Genomic DNA, 14,986 nt, shown 5'->3' with positions numbered 1-14,986 from the left:
TGTGTATACTGTTTACTATAGTACTATAGTGTTGTGACCACGTCTATACTGTTTACTACAGTACTATAGTGTTGTGACCACGTGCATACTGTTTACTATAGTACTGTAGTGTTGTGACCACGTGTATACTACAGTACTATAGTCTTGTGACCACGTGTATACTGTTTACTATAGTACTATAGTGTTGGGACCACGTGTATACTGTTTACTACAGTACTATATTGTTGTGACCACGTGTATACTGTTTACTATAGTATTATAGTGTTGTGACCACGTGTATACTGTTTACTATAGTACTATAGTGTTGTGACCACGTGTATACTGTTTACTATAGTACTATAGTGTTGGGACCACGTGTATACTGTTTACTATAGTACTATAGTGTTGTGACCACGTGTATACTGTTTACTATAGTACTATAGTGTTGTGACCACGTCTATACTGTTTACTATAGTACTATAGTGTTGTGACCACGTGTATACTGTTTACTATAGTACTATAATGTTGTGACCACGTGTATACTGTTTACTACAGTACTATAGTGGTGTGACCACGTGTGTACTGTTTACTATAGTACTATAGTGTTGTGACCACGTGTACACTGTTTGCTACAGTACTATAGTGTTGTGACCACGTGTGTAATGTTTACTACAGTACTATAGTGTTGTGATCACGTGTGTAATGTTTACTACAGTACTATAGTGTTGTGACCACGTGTATACTGTTTACTACAGTACTATAGTGTTGTGACCACGTGTGTACTGTTTACTACAGTACTATAGTGTTGTGACCACGTGTATACTGTTTACTATAGTACTATAGTGTTGTGACCATGTGTATACTGTTTACTATAGTACTATAGTGTTGTGACCACGTCTATACTGTTTACTACAGTACTATAGTGTTGTGACCACGTGCATACTGTTTACTATAGTACTGTAGTGTTGTGACCACGTGTATACTGTATACTACAGTACTATAGTGTTGTGACCACGTGTATACTGTTTACTATAGTACTATAGTGTTGGGACCACGTGTATACTGTTTACTACAGTACTATAGTGTTGTGACCACGTGTATACTGTTTACTATAGTACTATAGTGTTGTGACCATGTGTATACTGTTTACTATAGTACTATAGTGTTGTGACCACGTCTATACTGTTTACTACAGTACTATAGTGTTGTGACCACGTGCATACTGTTTACTATAATACTGTAGTGTTGTGACCACGTGTATACTGTATACTACAGTACTATAGTGTTGTGACCACGTGTATACTGTTTACTATAGTACTATAGTGTTGGGACCACGTGTATACTGTTTACTACAGTACTATAGTGTTGTGACCACGTGTATACTGTTTCCTATAGTACTATAGTGTTGTGACCATGTGTATACTGTTTACTATAGTACTATAGTGTTGTGACCACGTCTATACTGTTTACTACAGTACTATAGTGTTGTGACCACGTGCATACTGTTTACTATAGTACTGTAGTGTTGTGACCACGTGTATACTGTATACTACAGTACTATAGTCTTGTGACCACGTGTATACTGTTTACTATAGTACTATAGTGTTGGGACCACGTGTATACTGTTTACTACAGTACTATATTGTTGTGACCACGTGTATACTGTTTACTATAGTATTATAGTGTTGTGACCACGTGTATACTGTTTACTATAGTACTATAGTGTTGTGACCACGTGTATACTGTTTACTATAGTACTATAGTGTTGGGACCACGTGTATACTGTTTACTACAGTACTATAGTGTTGTGACCACGTGTATACTGTTTCCTATAGTACTATAGTGTTGTGACCATGTGTATACTGTTTACTACGGTACTATAGTGTTGTGACCACGTGTATACTGTTTACTACAGTACTATAGTGTTGTGACCAAGTGTATACTGTTTACTATAGTACTGTAGTGTTGTGACCACGTGTATACTGTTTACTATAGTACTATAGTGTTGGGACCACGTGTATACTGTTTACTATAGTACTATAGTGTTGTGACCACGTGTATACTGTTTACTATAGTACTATAGTGTTGTGACCACGTCTATACTGTTTACTATAGTACTATAGTGTTGTGACCACGTGTATACTGTTTACTATAGTACTATAATGTTGTGACCACGTGTATACTGTTTACTACAGTACTATAGTGGTGTGACCACGTGTGTACTGTTTACTATAGTACTATAGTGTTGTGACCACGTGTACACTGTTTGCTACAGTACTATAGTGTTGTGACCACGTGTGTAATGTTTACTACAGTACTATAGTGTTGTGATCACGTGTGTAATGTTTACTACAGTACTATAGTGTTGTGACCACGTGTATACTGTTTACTACAGTACTATAGTGTTGTGACCACGTGTGTACTGTTTACTATAGTACTATAGTGTGACCACGTGTATACTGTTTACTACAGTACTATAGTGTTGTGACCACGTGTATACTGTTTACTATAGTACTGTAGTGTTGTGACCACGTGTATACTGTATTTGCTATAGTACTATAGTGTTGTGACCACGTGCATATTGTTTACTACGGTACTATAGTGTTGTGACCACGTGTACACTGTTTGCTACAGTACTATAGTGTTGTGACCACGTGTGTAATGTTTACTACAGTACTATAGTGTTGTGATCACGTGTGTAATGTTTACTACAGTACTATAGTGTTGTGACCACGTGTATACTGTTTACTACAGTACTATAGTGTTGTGACCACGTGTGTACTGTTTACTATAGTACTATAGTGTGACCACGTGTATACTGTTTACTACAGTACTATAGTGTTGTGACCACGTGTATACTGTTTACTATAGTACTGTAGTGTTGTGACCACGTGTATACTGTATTTGCTATAGTACTATAGTGTTGTGACCACGTGTATACTGTTTACTACAGTACTATAGTGTTGTGACCACGTGTGTACTGTTTACTACAGTACTATAGTGTTGTGACCACGTGTATACTGTTTACTATAGTACTATAGTGTTGTGACCACGTGTATACTGCGGGATTGTGGGTAATCGTCTCCCATGCTCGGTCTCAGTCGGTGTGCCTCACTCGTATAGTCAACATCCGTGCGAACCTATCTTGTTTACTATGGTACTATAGTGTTGTGACCACGTGTATACTGTTTACTACAGTACTATAGTGTTGTGACTACGTGTATACTGTTTACTACAGTACTGTAGTGTAGTGAATACGTGTGTGTGCGTAAAGCATTTTTTTATTTTGTGTCCATGTGTAGTGACTGTTCTTTAGTAACTGTACTGCAAGTGAAAGTCGTCCTACACAATAACCATCCTCTATCTCGTCTCCCTCACACCAGCCACGATTAAATGTAATTAATAAATTTGATTACTTTATATTAAATAATAAAAATATAAAAAGGTATTTTGTATTAATATTTTTTATATGAATACGGTATTTTTGGTTTGTGGAACGAATCATCTGAGTTTCCATTATTTCTTATGGGGGAAATTCGCTTTGATATACGAGTGCTTTGGATTAAGAGCACGTTTCCAGAAGGAATTATGCTCGCAATCCAAGCTTTCACTTTATTAGTTATTTTTCTATCTACGTGATTTTACCGAAAGATACCAAAGAGTATGCTGTTGTTAGTTTAAATGTTTGGTAAGTAAGACTTAGTCTGTGCTGCTCTCCAGTTGCCTGGATGAAAAGTGGCCCAAGTTTTTCCCAATCCTGGCCTCCTGGCTCAAAAACGTAAAAAACAAACTCGCAAGTCTGTCCCCAGGGTCACAACGCACTCACAGACACGGAGCAGGGAGATTCAGCTAATGACGCCGTTGATGTTTTTCGTAACTTTTGCAGAGAGCGATGAGAATGAGGATGAGGACCGGAAGGAGGAAGATTTCCCGGGCGCTGCAGAGAAAGAAAGGTGGAGGTCTCGGCCGAGCACCGAGTCCCTGGGCTCGTATGGCCGCGGCGCGGAGACGAAAGCGGCGGGCGCAGGGGAGGGGAAACAGCCCCGGCACCAAGCAGAGCTGTGCTCCTCACCTGAAGAATCCAGCTCCACTCAGGCCATCGCTCCCACTGGGGCCATCGCCTCCACCTCCACTCGGGCCATTGCCTCCATCTCTACTCGGGCCATCGCCTCCACCGCTGCCATCGCCTCCCCCGCTGCCATCGCCTCCACCTCCACTCAGGCCATCGCCTCCATCTCTACTCAGGCCATCGCCTCCCCCACTGATATCAACTCCACCTCCAATGCTTCCATCACCTCCACCTCCACTCGGGCCATCGCCTCCACCTCCACTCGGGCCATCGCCTCCACCTCCACTCGGGCCATCGCCTCCACCTCTACTCAGGCCATCGCCTCCACCTCTACTCAGGCCATCGCCTCCACCTCCACTCAGGCCATCGTCTCCATCTCTACTCAGGCCATCGCCTCCCCCACTGATCTCAACTCCACCTCCACTGCTTCCATCGCCTCCACCTCCACTCAGGCCATCGCCTCCACCTCCACTCGGGCCATCTTCTCCACCTCCACTCGGGCCATCGCCTCCACCTCTACTCAGGCCATCGCCTCCACCTCCACTCAGGCCATCGCCTCCACCTCTACTCAGGCCATCGCCTCCACCTCCACTCAGGCAATCGCCTCTACCTCCACTCGGGCCATCGCCTCCACCTCTACTCAGGCCATCGCCTCCACCTCTACTCAGGCCATCGCCTCCATCTCTACTCAGGCCATCGCCTCCACCTCTACTCATGCCATCGTCTCCACCTCAACTCAGGCCATCGCCTCCACCTCTACTCAGGCCATCGCCTCCACCTCCACTCAGGACATCGTCTCCATCTCTACTCAGGCCATCGCCTCCCCCACTGATATCAACTCCACCTCCACTGCTTCCATCGCCTCCACCTCCACTCAGGCCATCGCCTCCACCTCCACTCGGGCCATCTTCTCCACCTCCACTCGGGCCATCGCCTCCACCTCTACTCAGGCCATCGCCTCCACCTCCACTCAGGCCATCGCCTCCACCTCTACTCAGGCCATCGCCTCCACCTCCACTCAGGCCATCGCCTCCACCTCTACTCAGGCCATCGCCTCCATCTCTACTCAGGCCATCGCCTCCACCTCTACTCATGCCATCGTCTCCACCTCAACTCAGGCCATCGCCTCTACCTCTACTCAGGCCATCGCCTCCACCTCTACTCAGGCCATCGTCTCCACCTCTACTCAGGCCATCGCCTCCATCTCTACTCAGGACATCGCCCCCACTGCTGCCATCGCCTACACCTCCAATCGGGCCATCGGCTCCACTGCTGCCATCGCCTCCATCTCTACTCAGGCCATTGCTTCCACCACTGATATCAACTCTACCCCCACTGCTGACATCGACTCCACCTTCACTCCTGCCATTGCCTCAACCTTCACTTCTGCCATCGCCTCCACTGCCACTATCGCCACCACCGCCACTCGCACCATCACCTCCACCCATGAGTAATCAAGCTAACCCCCAGGATTGGGAGCTCCCTGCTTTCCACCTGCCTCCACCTCCACCAGAGCCCTGGGCTCCTCCACCCCACCGTGATACCAGACCGGGCCCGGCACACGAGTCTTTTGCTCCCTGTTCTTCACGGCAGCGTTACCGCAAGTCCCGCAACAGCCGCCTTCCTCCCCGCCTCCGCAAACCTCCTCTCGAATCCTCAACTCCACTGCTGCCATCGCCTCCATCTCTACTCAGGCCATTGCCTCCACCACTGATATCAACTCTACCCCCACTGCTGACATCGACTCCACCTTCACTCCTGCCATTGCCTCAACCTCCACTTCTGCCATCGCTTCCACTGCCACTATCGCCACCACCGCCACTCGCACCATCACCTCCACCCATGAGTAATCAAGCTAAACCCCAGGATTGGGAGCTCCCTGCTTTCCACCTGCCTCCACCTCCACCAGAGCCCTGGGTTCCTCCACGCCACCGTGATACCAGACCGGGCCCGGCACACGAGTCTTTTGCTCCCTATTCTTCACGGCAGCGTTACCGCAAGTCCCGCAACAGCCGCCTTCCTCCCCGCCTCCGCAAACCTCCTCTCGAATCCTCAACTCCATCCGCATTGATTCGTCCCATCCACCCGGACCGAGAGCACCTTCCCCCCGGCCTCGCTCCACCTGCAGGGCAGCGGATCCCCCCCCAGCCCAGGTGCAACGGCCGGGGTCCCGCGTACGGAGTCCCAGGTGCCCCTTCTGCCTGGCACCACTCCCACGAGTCGCGCTTCACGCGGCGTCCCGCCCTCCTCCCCACGCCTCCACCGGATCAGTGGATTCCTCCCCACCTTCGTCCCAGCCGAGCGGCTCCTGCTCCACACTGGGCCACCCGTCCCACTTTTGTTCCGTGCCGCTCCACAGATTTCCACGACAGACATCATCATCCGCCCCTTGTCCAACCCACACCACTGCATCACCATAGCCCGGCGACATTCACGGACTGCTCACACACGTGACTCCTGCTGGTCGGGTGACCGTGATGAACTATATGTGTCGCGTTGATGGCCATGTGATGGACATTGCTTTGAGTGGCAGAGCAGGTGGTTGTCATGATTAATACATTTGTGTTGTTATTGGACACTGCAGTGTGCGTGTGAGTTGCTGTGCGGTGCAACAGAGCACGTATTTGGTGTCGATCTTCGCGTGTGTGTGATTGTGTGGAGCGGTAGTGTCATGGTTAACGCTACACCGCGCTTCGAAACCCAGGTTTGACCCGAGTTAGCTTTCCGCACACGGCCACAGCCGGTGCAAGCAGTTGCGCAACTCGGTTGCACACAACTGAAGTCACTCTACACGTGGAAGTCTCTGCAACCAATTTGCTTGGCGATTGGTGGCCAGAACCACGAGCGATCCACACAGCACAGGGTGCTGGTCAGTCTGACCAACCACCCATTTCACCTGACTTTCCACAAAATCACCATTAATGTTCCTTTCCCAGGCAGTGACACCAACTCTGCCAAAGTGTGTTAGGAACTAATGCTGTGTATGTTCGGCAGAAACTCTGCACGATTCTGCTGATAAGACACTTAATTTCGAAACCATTTGAGAATGTCGTATTTATAATAAACGTGCACCATTTTTTAGCTGCTTGCCGCCCCTGTACATAGTACCTCTGTATTGATTACAAGTCCTGTGTGCTCACCATTGTACCATGGCATGTGCCTAGGTGGCACTACCGGATGGCTCCCATCCATAGCTGCCAGGCCATCGGCCAGCGCGATAAATATTGGACGCCAACCAACAAATATTTATTCCCACGAGGGGTGACGGGAACCGAACCAGGGATGTCCAGAGCAATCAACTCGTTAATGCGGGAGACCTGAATAGTTCCCGGCGCGTGACACAGTAACGCTGTTCGGCTGGCGACAGCACTCTGCTGCCGTATGCAACAACACACTCCACCCCGTTGACAACCTGGGACAGAACCGCGCCAATGCTGGTGTTGGTTGCGTCAGTATCAAGGACACACGGCATGGCAAAGTCAGAGTAGCGGAGGGGAATTGCGAAGCGCAACAAATGCAGCTTCCTCCTCCCCCCAATGAAACCTCTGACCCATAACCGTCAAGGCGTGGAGAGGTTTTGCGAAGGTAGCGAACCCAGTGACAAACCGGCGATAATAAGACGCAAAACCAATAAAACTCTGCACCTGCATCATCAACGTGGGGGTCGGCCACGTCCGAACACACGTGGTTTTGTCGGGATCTATCGCCATGCCCGATTTACTGACAATATGACCGAGATACCGCACGGATTTCTGAAGGGGGTAACACTTCTGCGGCTTGAATTTGAGATGGGCTGCTCGCATTTTAAGAAAGACAGCGCGTAACCAATCAAGATGTTCTTTGAACGTACGGCTGAAGACGATGACATCGTCGAGGTATTGTAAGCATGAGTCCCATTGAAGTCCAGCCAGCACCAGCTCCATCAGTCATTGGAACGTAGCCGGTGCTGCGTGGAGTCCAATGGGAAGCTGATTTAATTCAAACAGGCCTTGAGGTGTTCGAAAAGCCGTTTGGGTTTAGAGGCCTCATTTAGTGGCAAATGCCAAAATCCGGACAGGAGATCAAGGGTGGAGAAGTTGTGTACTCCTGCCATAGCGTCCAGGGAATCGTCCATCCGAGGGAGAGGATACGCGTCAGCCACCGATATCTTATGAAGCTTCCTAAAGTCGACACACAACTGCAAGCTACCATCGTGCTTCTTAATGTGGTGGGTAATTGTCAGGCGTAATACGCCGCCACCACTACTGGAAAATATGTAGCTGCAGTCAGGGCCCAACAGGGGGCAATAGCGGGTCCGGCCTGTACCAAGTAGGACTCGTAGGTAAGGCAATTTGGAGGGCGGTTTGGAACCGGAGGTGGACACCCCAGGCCCCCAGTGGGGGCTAGGGGATTGCGCCGACATCCCCGGGGCCGGTGGGTCGTCGTCCTCTTCATCTGGAGACCTGGTACGTATTGTTCGCCTAGTCTCCATAATCTATAGTTAATTAACTAACGTTTGGCCACTTCCAACACCAGTTGTAGTGGGCTCAAATGGAGACTCAGGCTTCTATAGGAGACAACACGTTTATTTAACATTAACACGCTAAAACTAGATTCAAAGTTTTCGTGACTGCAGGAATTACTCTTTGGTTCTTTCGGTAAAGTCACGTTGACAGAAAATAAATTAAATAATAGAATACGCCGTTTTTCCAGTGTCGCTCCTATAATTTTGTTGACGGACAAATGGACAAAGGGCACAATAGCTTAGTGTTTGTGTATGTATATGTTATGTTTTTAAGAGAAGACAAGTTTGTAAATATATTTTTCCCCCGGGAAACGCTGGGTACTTCCCGCTGGTACTGATATGAAAATATATATTTTAAACTGTGCCAAAATCAATCAAAACGAACAACAGTAGATCAGAATTAAATCTCCAATGCTTGATATTTTATCATCCGCATAGGCGAGTGATGGTCAGGATGTTGTGTATGTGTAGTCACATAGAATTGGTCACTACGTAGCATAGCGCTGGCTGCTGGCAGGGAAGGGGATCTGCAGAGTGAAGCAGCCCTGATTGACAGCAGACCACGTAATAGACCTGAGAAGGATCTCGGGTAGGACACGTCGAGAGCCTGCTAGTAGATTCTAGAAGGGGAGCGTGGCCGGAGTGGAGCGAGGCCACGCTAACAGGATTAAAGGGGACCCCGAGCAGGGGATGAGGGCCATCGTTTGGAGTGGGATCGCCGTCCTCGTCGTCGTTGCTGTTGAAGATCGTCGCCTTCGCCGCTGTTGTCATCCACTTGATAATTGTGCTGCTAGCAGTAGTTGCCTGTCTTAGTTCAGCGCCGTCAGTGTCAGATGGCGAGCGTTGTGTTGTAGGCTAGCCACCAGTGCAGAGTTGCGTTTAAGCGAGGGACAGAGCTTTGTATTACAGCAGAGGGTGTGTAACAGTATGCTCGGTGTGTAATTAAAGAATTGCCTCAAAGAAGTTACGTCTCCAAGTTAGTCACTATATATTTTTTCATGGGCATGGCTAGAGTTGTCACCTGTCCAGGAATTACCATTTGTGTTTAGGTGGTGGGTATTCATTCTTACGAGATATAGCACCCGCATTGTGTCGTTTACTGTGTAGTTCTGATAATTCTAGACTGAGTGCTGACTTAGAAATCTGATTAGCTTGTGACTGGTCAACGAAATAGCTATGTTAAAGTCAAAGCCTACACATCCACCGAGGCACCTCGTACAAGGATGCAAAAAGGGGGATGCAACAACTCAAATATCATACAGTAAACCGATGTGAAAAAACCTGAGTCCAAATTACATCAATATAATAAATGTACTCAATATATTCTTCAATAAGCAGAGCTCATAACAGCAACTGGGTATGCACTACACTATATAATGAATACCATATAGTAAACAGATAAAAAAAACTAAAATATAAACTACCTCAATGTTAACAATAAACTCTATATATTCTCCAATCAGCTGAGCTACCAACAATAAGTCGTTATATATCACGATGCTATATGGCGAAAAAATGGTTGGATTCTTACCCTCCACATCAGCACCACGGACAGCTACCAGCCCCGTTCAGACGGATGAGTCCATCCATGGTCGGAACAGAGGGAGGAGAGAAACAGCTGCGAGGCGCTGTTATAATCATGTTATAAACCATACCATTAACCGTGGTGTGAGAAGTATTAAGAGTCAATGCCAGTGAAAGAGCTGCCGTCTGAAGATCACCATAAAATTATTAATTAAGAACCGCAATGGTTTAAAACATCTTTCCAATGGTTACTAAGCCAGAATCCATCTTCTCGGCTTGTATATGTGGATAGCCTCATGAACGAATCTCTCATGGTAGCCGGTTGGCTTGCACAGAACCTCCGTCTTTGAGAAGTCAATGTCATGTGAGCCCACTGAATTATAACAGTGATCTGCCACGGCGGAGGAGTTCGTTCTAATGTGTTTCAAGTCTGCATTATGTTCGCGGATGTGGTCCGAGATATGTCGTTTGGTTTCTCCAATGTAGCTACTACCACAGAGGCACTTTAGTTTGTAAACACCCGGGTACTGTATGTCTGGAACAGCATATTTTACAGATGGAACCAGATCACGGATTTTATGTACTGTGTTGAATCGGACCTGGATCTTGTGTTTATTCAGGATTTTGGAGATCGTTTTAGTGACCCCTGCAATGTAGGGTAAGGTGATGGTTTTGAGTGGCTCCACAAGAGGATCCTTCTTCATGACTGGAGTGATGGCTTTGCGGATTGTGTAGTCGGAGTAACCATTAGCCCTGAGAGCCTGGTGTACGTGTTTGAGTTCACTGGTAATGTGTTCCTGGTCGGAATGCATTGGGCTCCATGGTATAGAGTCTTGATGAGGGAGTTCTTCTGGGATGGATGGTGGTGGGAATCCGGTTTCAAGTAAGCATCTGTATGGGTAGCTTTCCTGTAGACAGAGTGGCTCATTGAACCGTCAGGTCTCCTTTTAATTAAGATATCCAAAAAGGGTAGCTTTCCATCTTTTTCCACCTCCATGGTAAATCTGATGGCTGGGTGTATGGAATTGATGTGGTTGAAGAATTGGCCCAGAGCTGGTAGGCCATGTGGCCAGATGACGAACGTGTCATCTATGTACCTCTTAGACAAGGACGTAGGGTGGATGCCTGGATGGCATCCGTCTCAAAACATTTTTCCATGAAAACATTGGCTACAACTGGAGATAAGGGCGAATCCATTGGGGTAGCTTCAACTTGTTTGTACAATGTTCCATTCCAGGTGAAGGAAGTGTTGGTGAGGCAGTGTCTAACCAGGGCCGGTACATCAGCATTCAATCCTTGTTGGACCACATCTTCAATGATTGTAATGGTGTCAGGCACAGGAACTTTGGTAAACAACGATACTAGATCGAAAGTGACAAGCAAATCACCTGGAGATAGTGAGATGTCCTTAATTAACGATACCAAGTGAGCTGATTTAAGTACAGCTGAGGTGGTCTTACCAGTGAATGGTTGTAAGGTCTCAGACAGAAATCGGGCCAGTTTGTGGGTGGGTGAGTTAATGATGAAGATGATAGAACGAAGTGGTGTATCTTCTTTATGGATTTTTGGTAAGCCATAAAATCTGTGTGGTCTAGCAGCAGAGGGTTTTAAGGAAAGCCGCTTGGTTGGTTCGATTAAAGATGTTGAATCAGTGATGATATTGTTGGTTTTTGTAACAAGGCGGTTGGTGGGATCTCTATTGACTTTGGTATAGCTACAATCATTCAGTAGGTCCTGAATTTTGTTATTGTATGTGTTTTTTTTTCCATGATGACAGTGACATCGCCCTTGTCGGCTGAGAGGATGACGATGTCCTCTCTCTTTTTTAATTGAGGAAGCTCAAAGCGCTCATCCTTACTGATGTTGCTAATAGGTGTTTTAGCGTTTTTGATTAATGTGTCTTAGCGTTAATTAAGGACATCTCATGCTTCCATGTTGATGTGCTTCACAGTGAGGCTCGCTTCAGCTGTTAGCGCTGCTCCCTGCTCTTCCGATGTTCTGCTAGTGCAGCTACAGGAGCTGCTTTTATAGCCCTGGCAGTAGCTACGAGCAGATGCCAGGGGCAGCCAGAAGAATCCAGAATGACGCAGCTGCTCCCAGGGGCTTCCTCCATCCGCACAGAATCAAGAGCGTGACTCGTGTCTCGGGCTGCAGTCTGTGAGCAGTTTACTGCCATGGAATTCGCTCTGCACTGATAATTCACTATGTAACACGATTTTTGTTCCTGGGTAGTAAGTGTTATTTTCTAATTGCTTATGCCTCAAAACTATATAAAATGGGTATTATTATTCCCCATAAACTTTGCTTTTGTGACCAGGACTTTACGTGAAGGAATGACACAAATGCACACCACGTTTTCTCATTGACAATATGTACATTTCAAAATATCACTGTCCTGGTGTACTATAGTGTATTAAAGTTGTGTCCAATGGAAATATCATTTTTAGTTTAGAGAAGGCGTCACACAGCTGAACCCCAGGTATGAGTCACTGCTATTTGCTGCGGATGAGGGAAGCCCTGGGAGCAGCTGCGTCATTCTGGACGCTTCTGGCTCCCCCTGGCATCTGCTCATAGCTACTGCCAGGGCTATAAAAGCAGCTCCTGTAGCTGCACTGGCAGAACATCGGCGGAGGAGGGAGCAGCGCTCACAACTGAAGCGAGCCTCACTGTGAAGCACATCAACAAGCATGGCCCTCAGTGTTTACTTCCCTGCGATGCACGTTATAGAGAGGAGCGTCTGGCCAGGCTGGCCGGTCTGGAACCCCCGCGGTGAAAGTATTTTCCAGCAGCTGCAGCGAGACATGAGGAGCGAGATCGAGAGGATGGAGAGAATCTTCCGTGGAGTCGATCAGCTCAGCAGCCACACGCGGGCTCCGGGCAGCCTCGGAGATGCACTGCTGCAGCAGCCGGCCGTGAGCAGTGGGTTCCAGATTGAAGATCCACAGGAGCAGGGAGGCGGGTTTGTCGCGTCCCTGGACGTGCAGGACTTCTCCCCACAGGACCTGGCCGTGAAGGTGTCTGGAGACAAGCTGGTGGTGGCCGGACGGCGCGAGGTGAAGAGCGGAGAAGTCAGCAGCGGCAGCTACAGTCACAGCTGCCAGGAGTTCCACAGGGAGACGCAGCTGCCCAGGGACGTGGACCCGCAGAGCGTGAGCTGCTGCTTGACTGAAGACGGGAAGCTGAAGTTCAAGGCTCAGCGCCGCGCCCTTCCTGCAGCGGCCGAGAGGGTGGTGGTCATTGAGCAGCCAGCGACAGCGACTCCTGGCACGGCCTCTCAGTCCACTGGCACCACTCACGCGTAGAGTGGCGCCTGGAGCATCCATTCCAGCAACCTGCTTCATTGATGTTTTAATTGCATGGATATTTTGTTAAATCAGTTTCTTCTATTCACGATATGTTCAGTAATATTTACGTGTTTCAGCGTTCACATTCAACTTCACTGGATTAAGTGTATCGCTGTAAAGGATTGTCAAATCGTATCGCATCGTTTTAATTTGCCATTACACGTTCATATATTCTAATAAGATAATGATAAATGTTATATTCAAGTATTTTTCATCATTACACATGACTATTTTCTACAGTCTAATTTTCGAACTACTATAATACTATACTGTTTGTGTGAATGGTAATGATTTTTGTAATAAAATGCCTTTCAATTTCCTGCAACATTTGCAACTGTTCTTTTTTCTACATTGTGTTTGTTTCATCGTTACTGTGGATCAGAGTTCTGGAGACAGAATTCCCCAAAACTAAGACAACCGGTAACGCGGCCTCATTGCTCCCTGTCCATGACAACTCCCAAGGTGCCAGGCTCACGCCGTCGGCCCTGCCGAGTCACTCCGCACTCAGAATTTGGGATTGGCTTGCAATGATCTAAGATCAATCTTACAACTTCACATTTCACTTGTATCATCCTTCAATTGGTAGAAAATCCTTCGCTAAGGAATTGGCCCTCAAATCGTGGGGACAAGCTTACCACAAAAAAAAATTAGTTTCCATTTAATGTTTGCGACACAGAGAATGTAAATATTTACATGACAACATCGCTGCTGTAGCAGTGTAAGTCACGCTGCTATTAAAATATTCTATGTCTCGAGTTTCCTGGCTGGCTGCTGGCTGTGCTTCTCTCCACCCCAACAATAACTCCGTTGTTAGTGGGTGCAGGAGACAATAGAGACACCAACAATGTGGGAATAACCAGAACAGTATTTGAAGACTGACACGGTTAATTTAAAAATGCACTTTCAATGTATGCGCCAATTAACGTCATTCTTTTTGACAAAATAACTTGTTTTATCCTAGAGAATTAGAAACTAAACCTTAAGATATTAAACTAGTGCAATTAAAGTGTACGATTAATGATAAAGTTAGCAAAATAAATAAATGATCTAATTCATATACTATATTCTTGGTTCTTTCGGTGAAGTCACGTAGAAGGGAAACAATAAAGTTATATTTTTCGATTTGAAGCTTTCGTGACTGCAAGGATTCATCTTCTTTGGTTCTTTCGGTAAAGTCACGTAGAATGAGAATAAAATAATAAAAAAACACAATAAAATTCTCACGACGTTTTGGCCACAACGCAAGCGGCCGTCTTCAGGTGAAAGGTAAAGAACTGTCGGGACGACAGAGCTTCAATGAACGATGTTAAGATTCGTAGCGACTTTTAAGCTTGTTGGGAGAAGTGAGGCACCTTGACAAAGGGGTTTACATATCAATAGCTGAGGGATTAGCTTGTGACTGGTCACGGAAATGGCTATATTAAAGTCAAAACCTACACATCCACAGAAGCAACTAGTAATTTAGCATTGAAATAGATAATGGATTCGCTTGTGACTGGTCACAGGAATGGCTATGTTAAAGTCAAAACCTACACATCCACAGAGGCAACTAGTAATTTAGCATTG

General features: G+C 46.7%; 1 protein-coding gene across 1 annotated transcript; it reads left to right on the top strand.

Annotated features, from left to right (window-relative positions):
• Positions 1–3,841: 3,841 nt before the first annotated feature.
• On the top strand, positions 3,842–5,582 carry LOC142930142 (uncharacterized). The gene is made up of 2 exons (XM_076072191.1): positions 3,842–5,012; positions 5,085–5,582. The coding sequence occupies exons 1-2, from the start codon at positions 3,844–3,846 to the stop codon at positions 5,500–5,502; spliced, it is 1,587 nt and encodes a 528-aa protein (XP_075928306.1). The 5' UTR covers positions 3,842–3,843; the 3' UTR covers positions 5,503–5,582.
• The last annotated feature ends 9,404 nt before the right edge of the window (positions 5,583–14,986 follow it).

This window comes from Petromyzon marinus, chromosome 37 (genome assembly GCF_048934315.1).
Source record: "Petromyzon marinus isolate PM22_M1 ecotype Great Lakes invasive population chromosome 37, UKy_Petmar_22M1.pri1.0, whole genome shotgun sequence".
NCBI lineage: Eukaryota > Metazoa > Chordata > Hyperoartia > Petromyzontiformes > Petromyzontidae > Petromyzon > Petromyzon marinus.
Note: the sequence above shows the minus strand (reverse complement) of the source record. Positions and strands in the feature narration are given on the sequence as shown.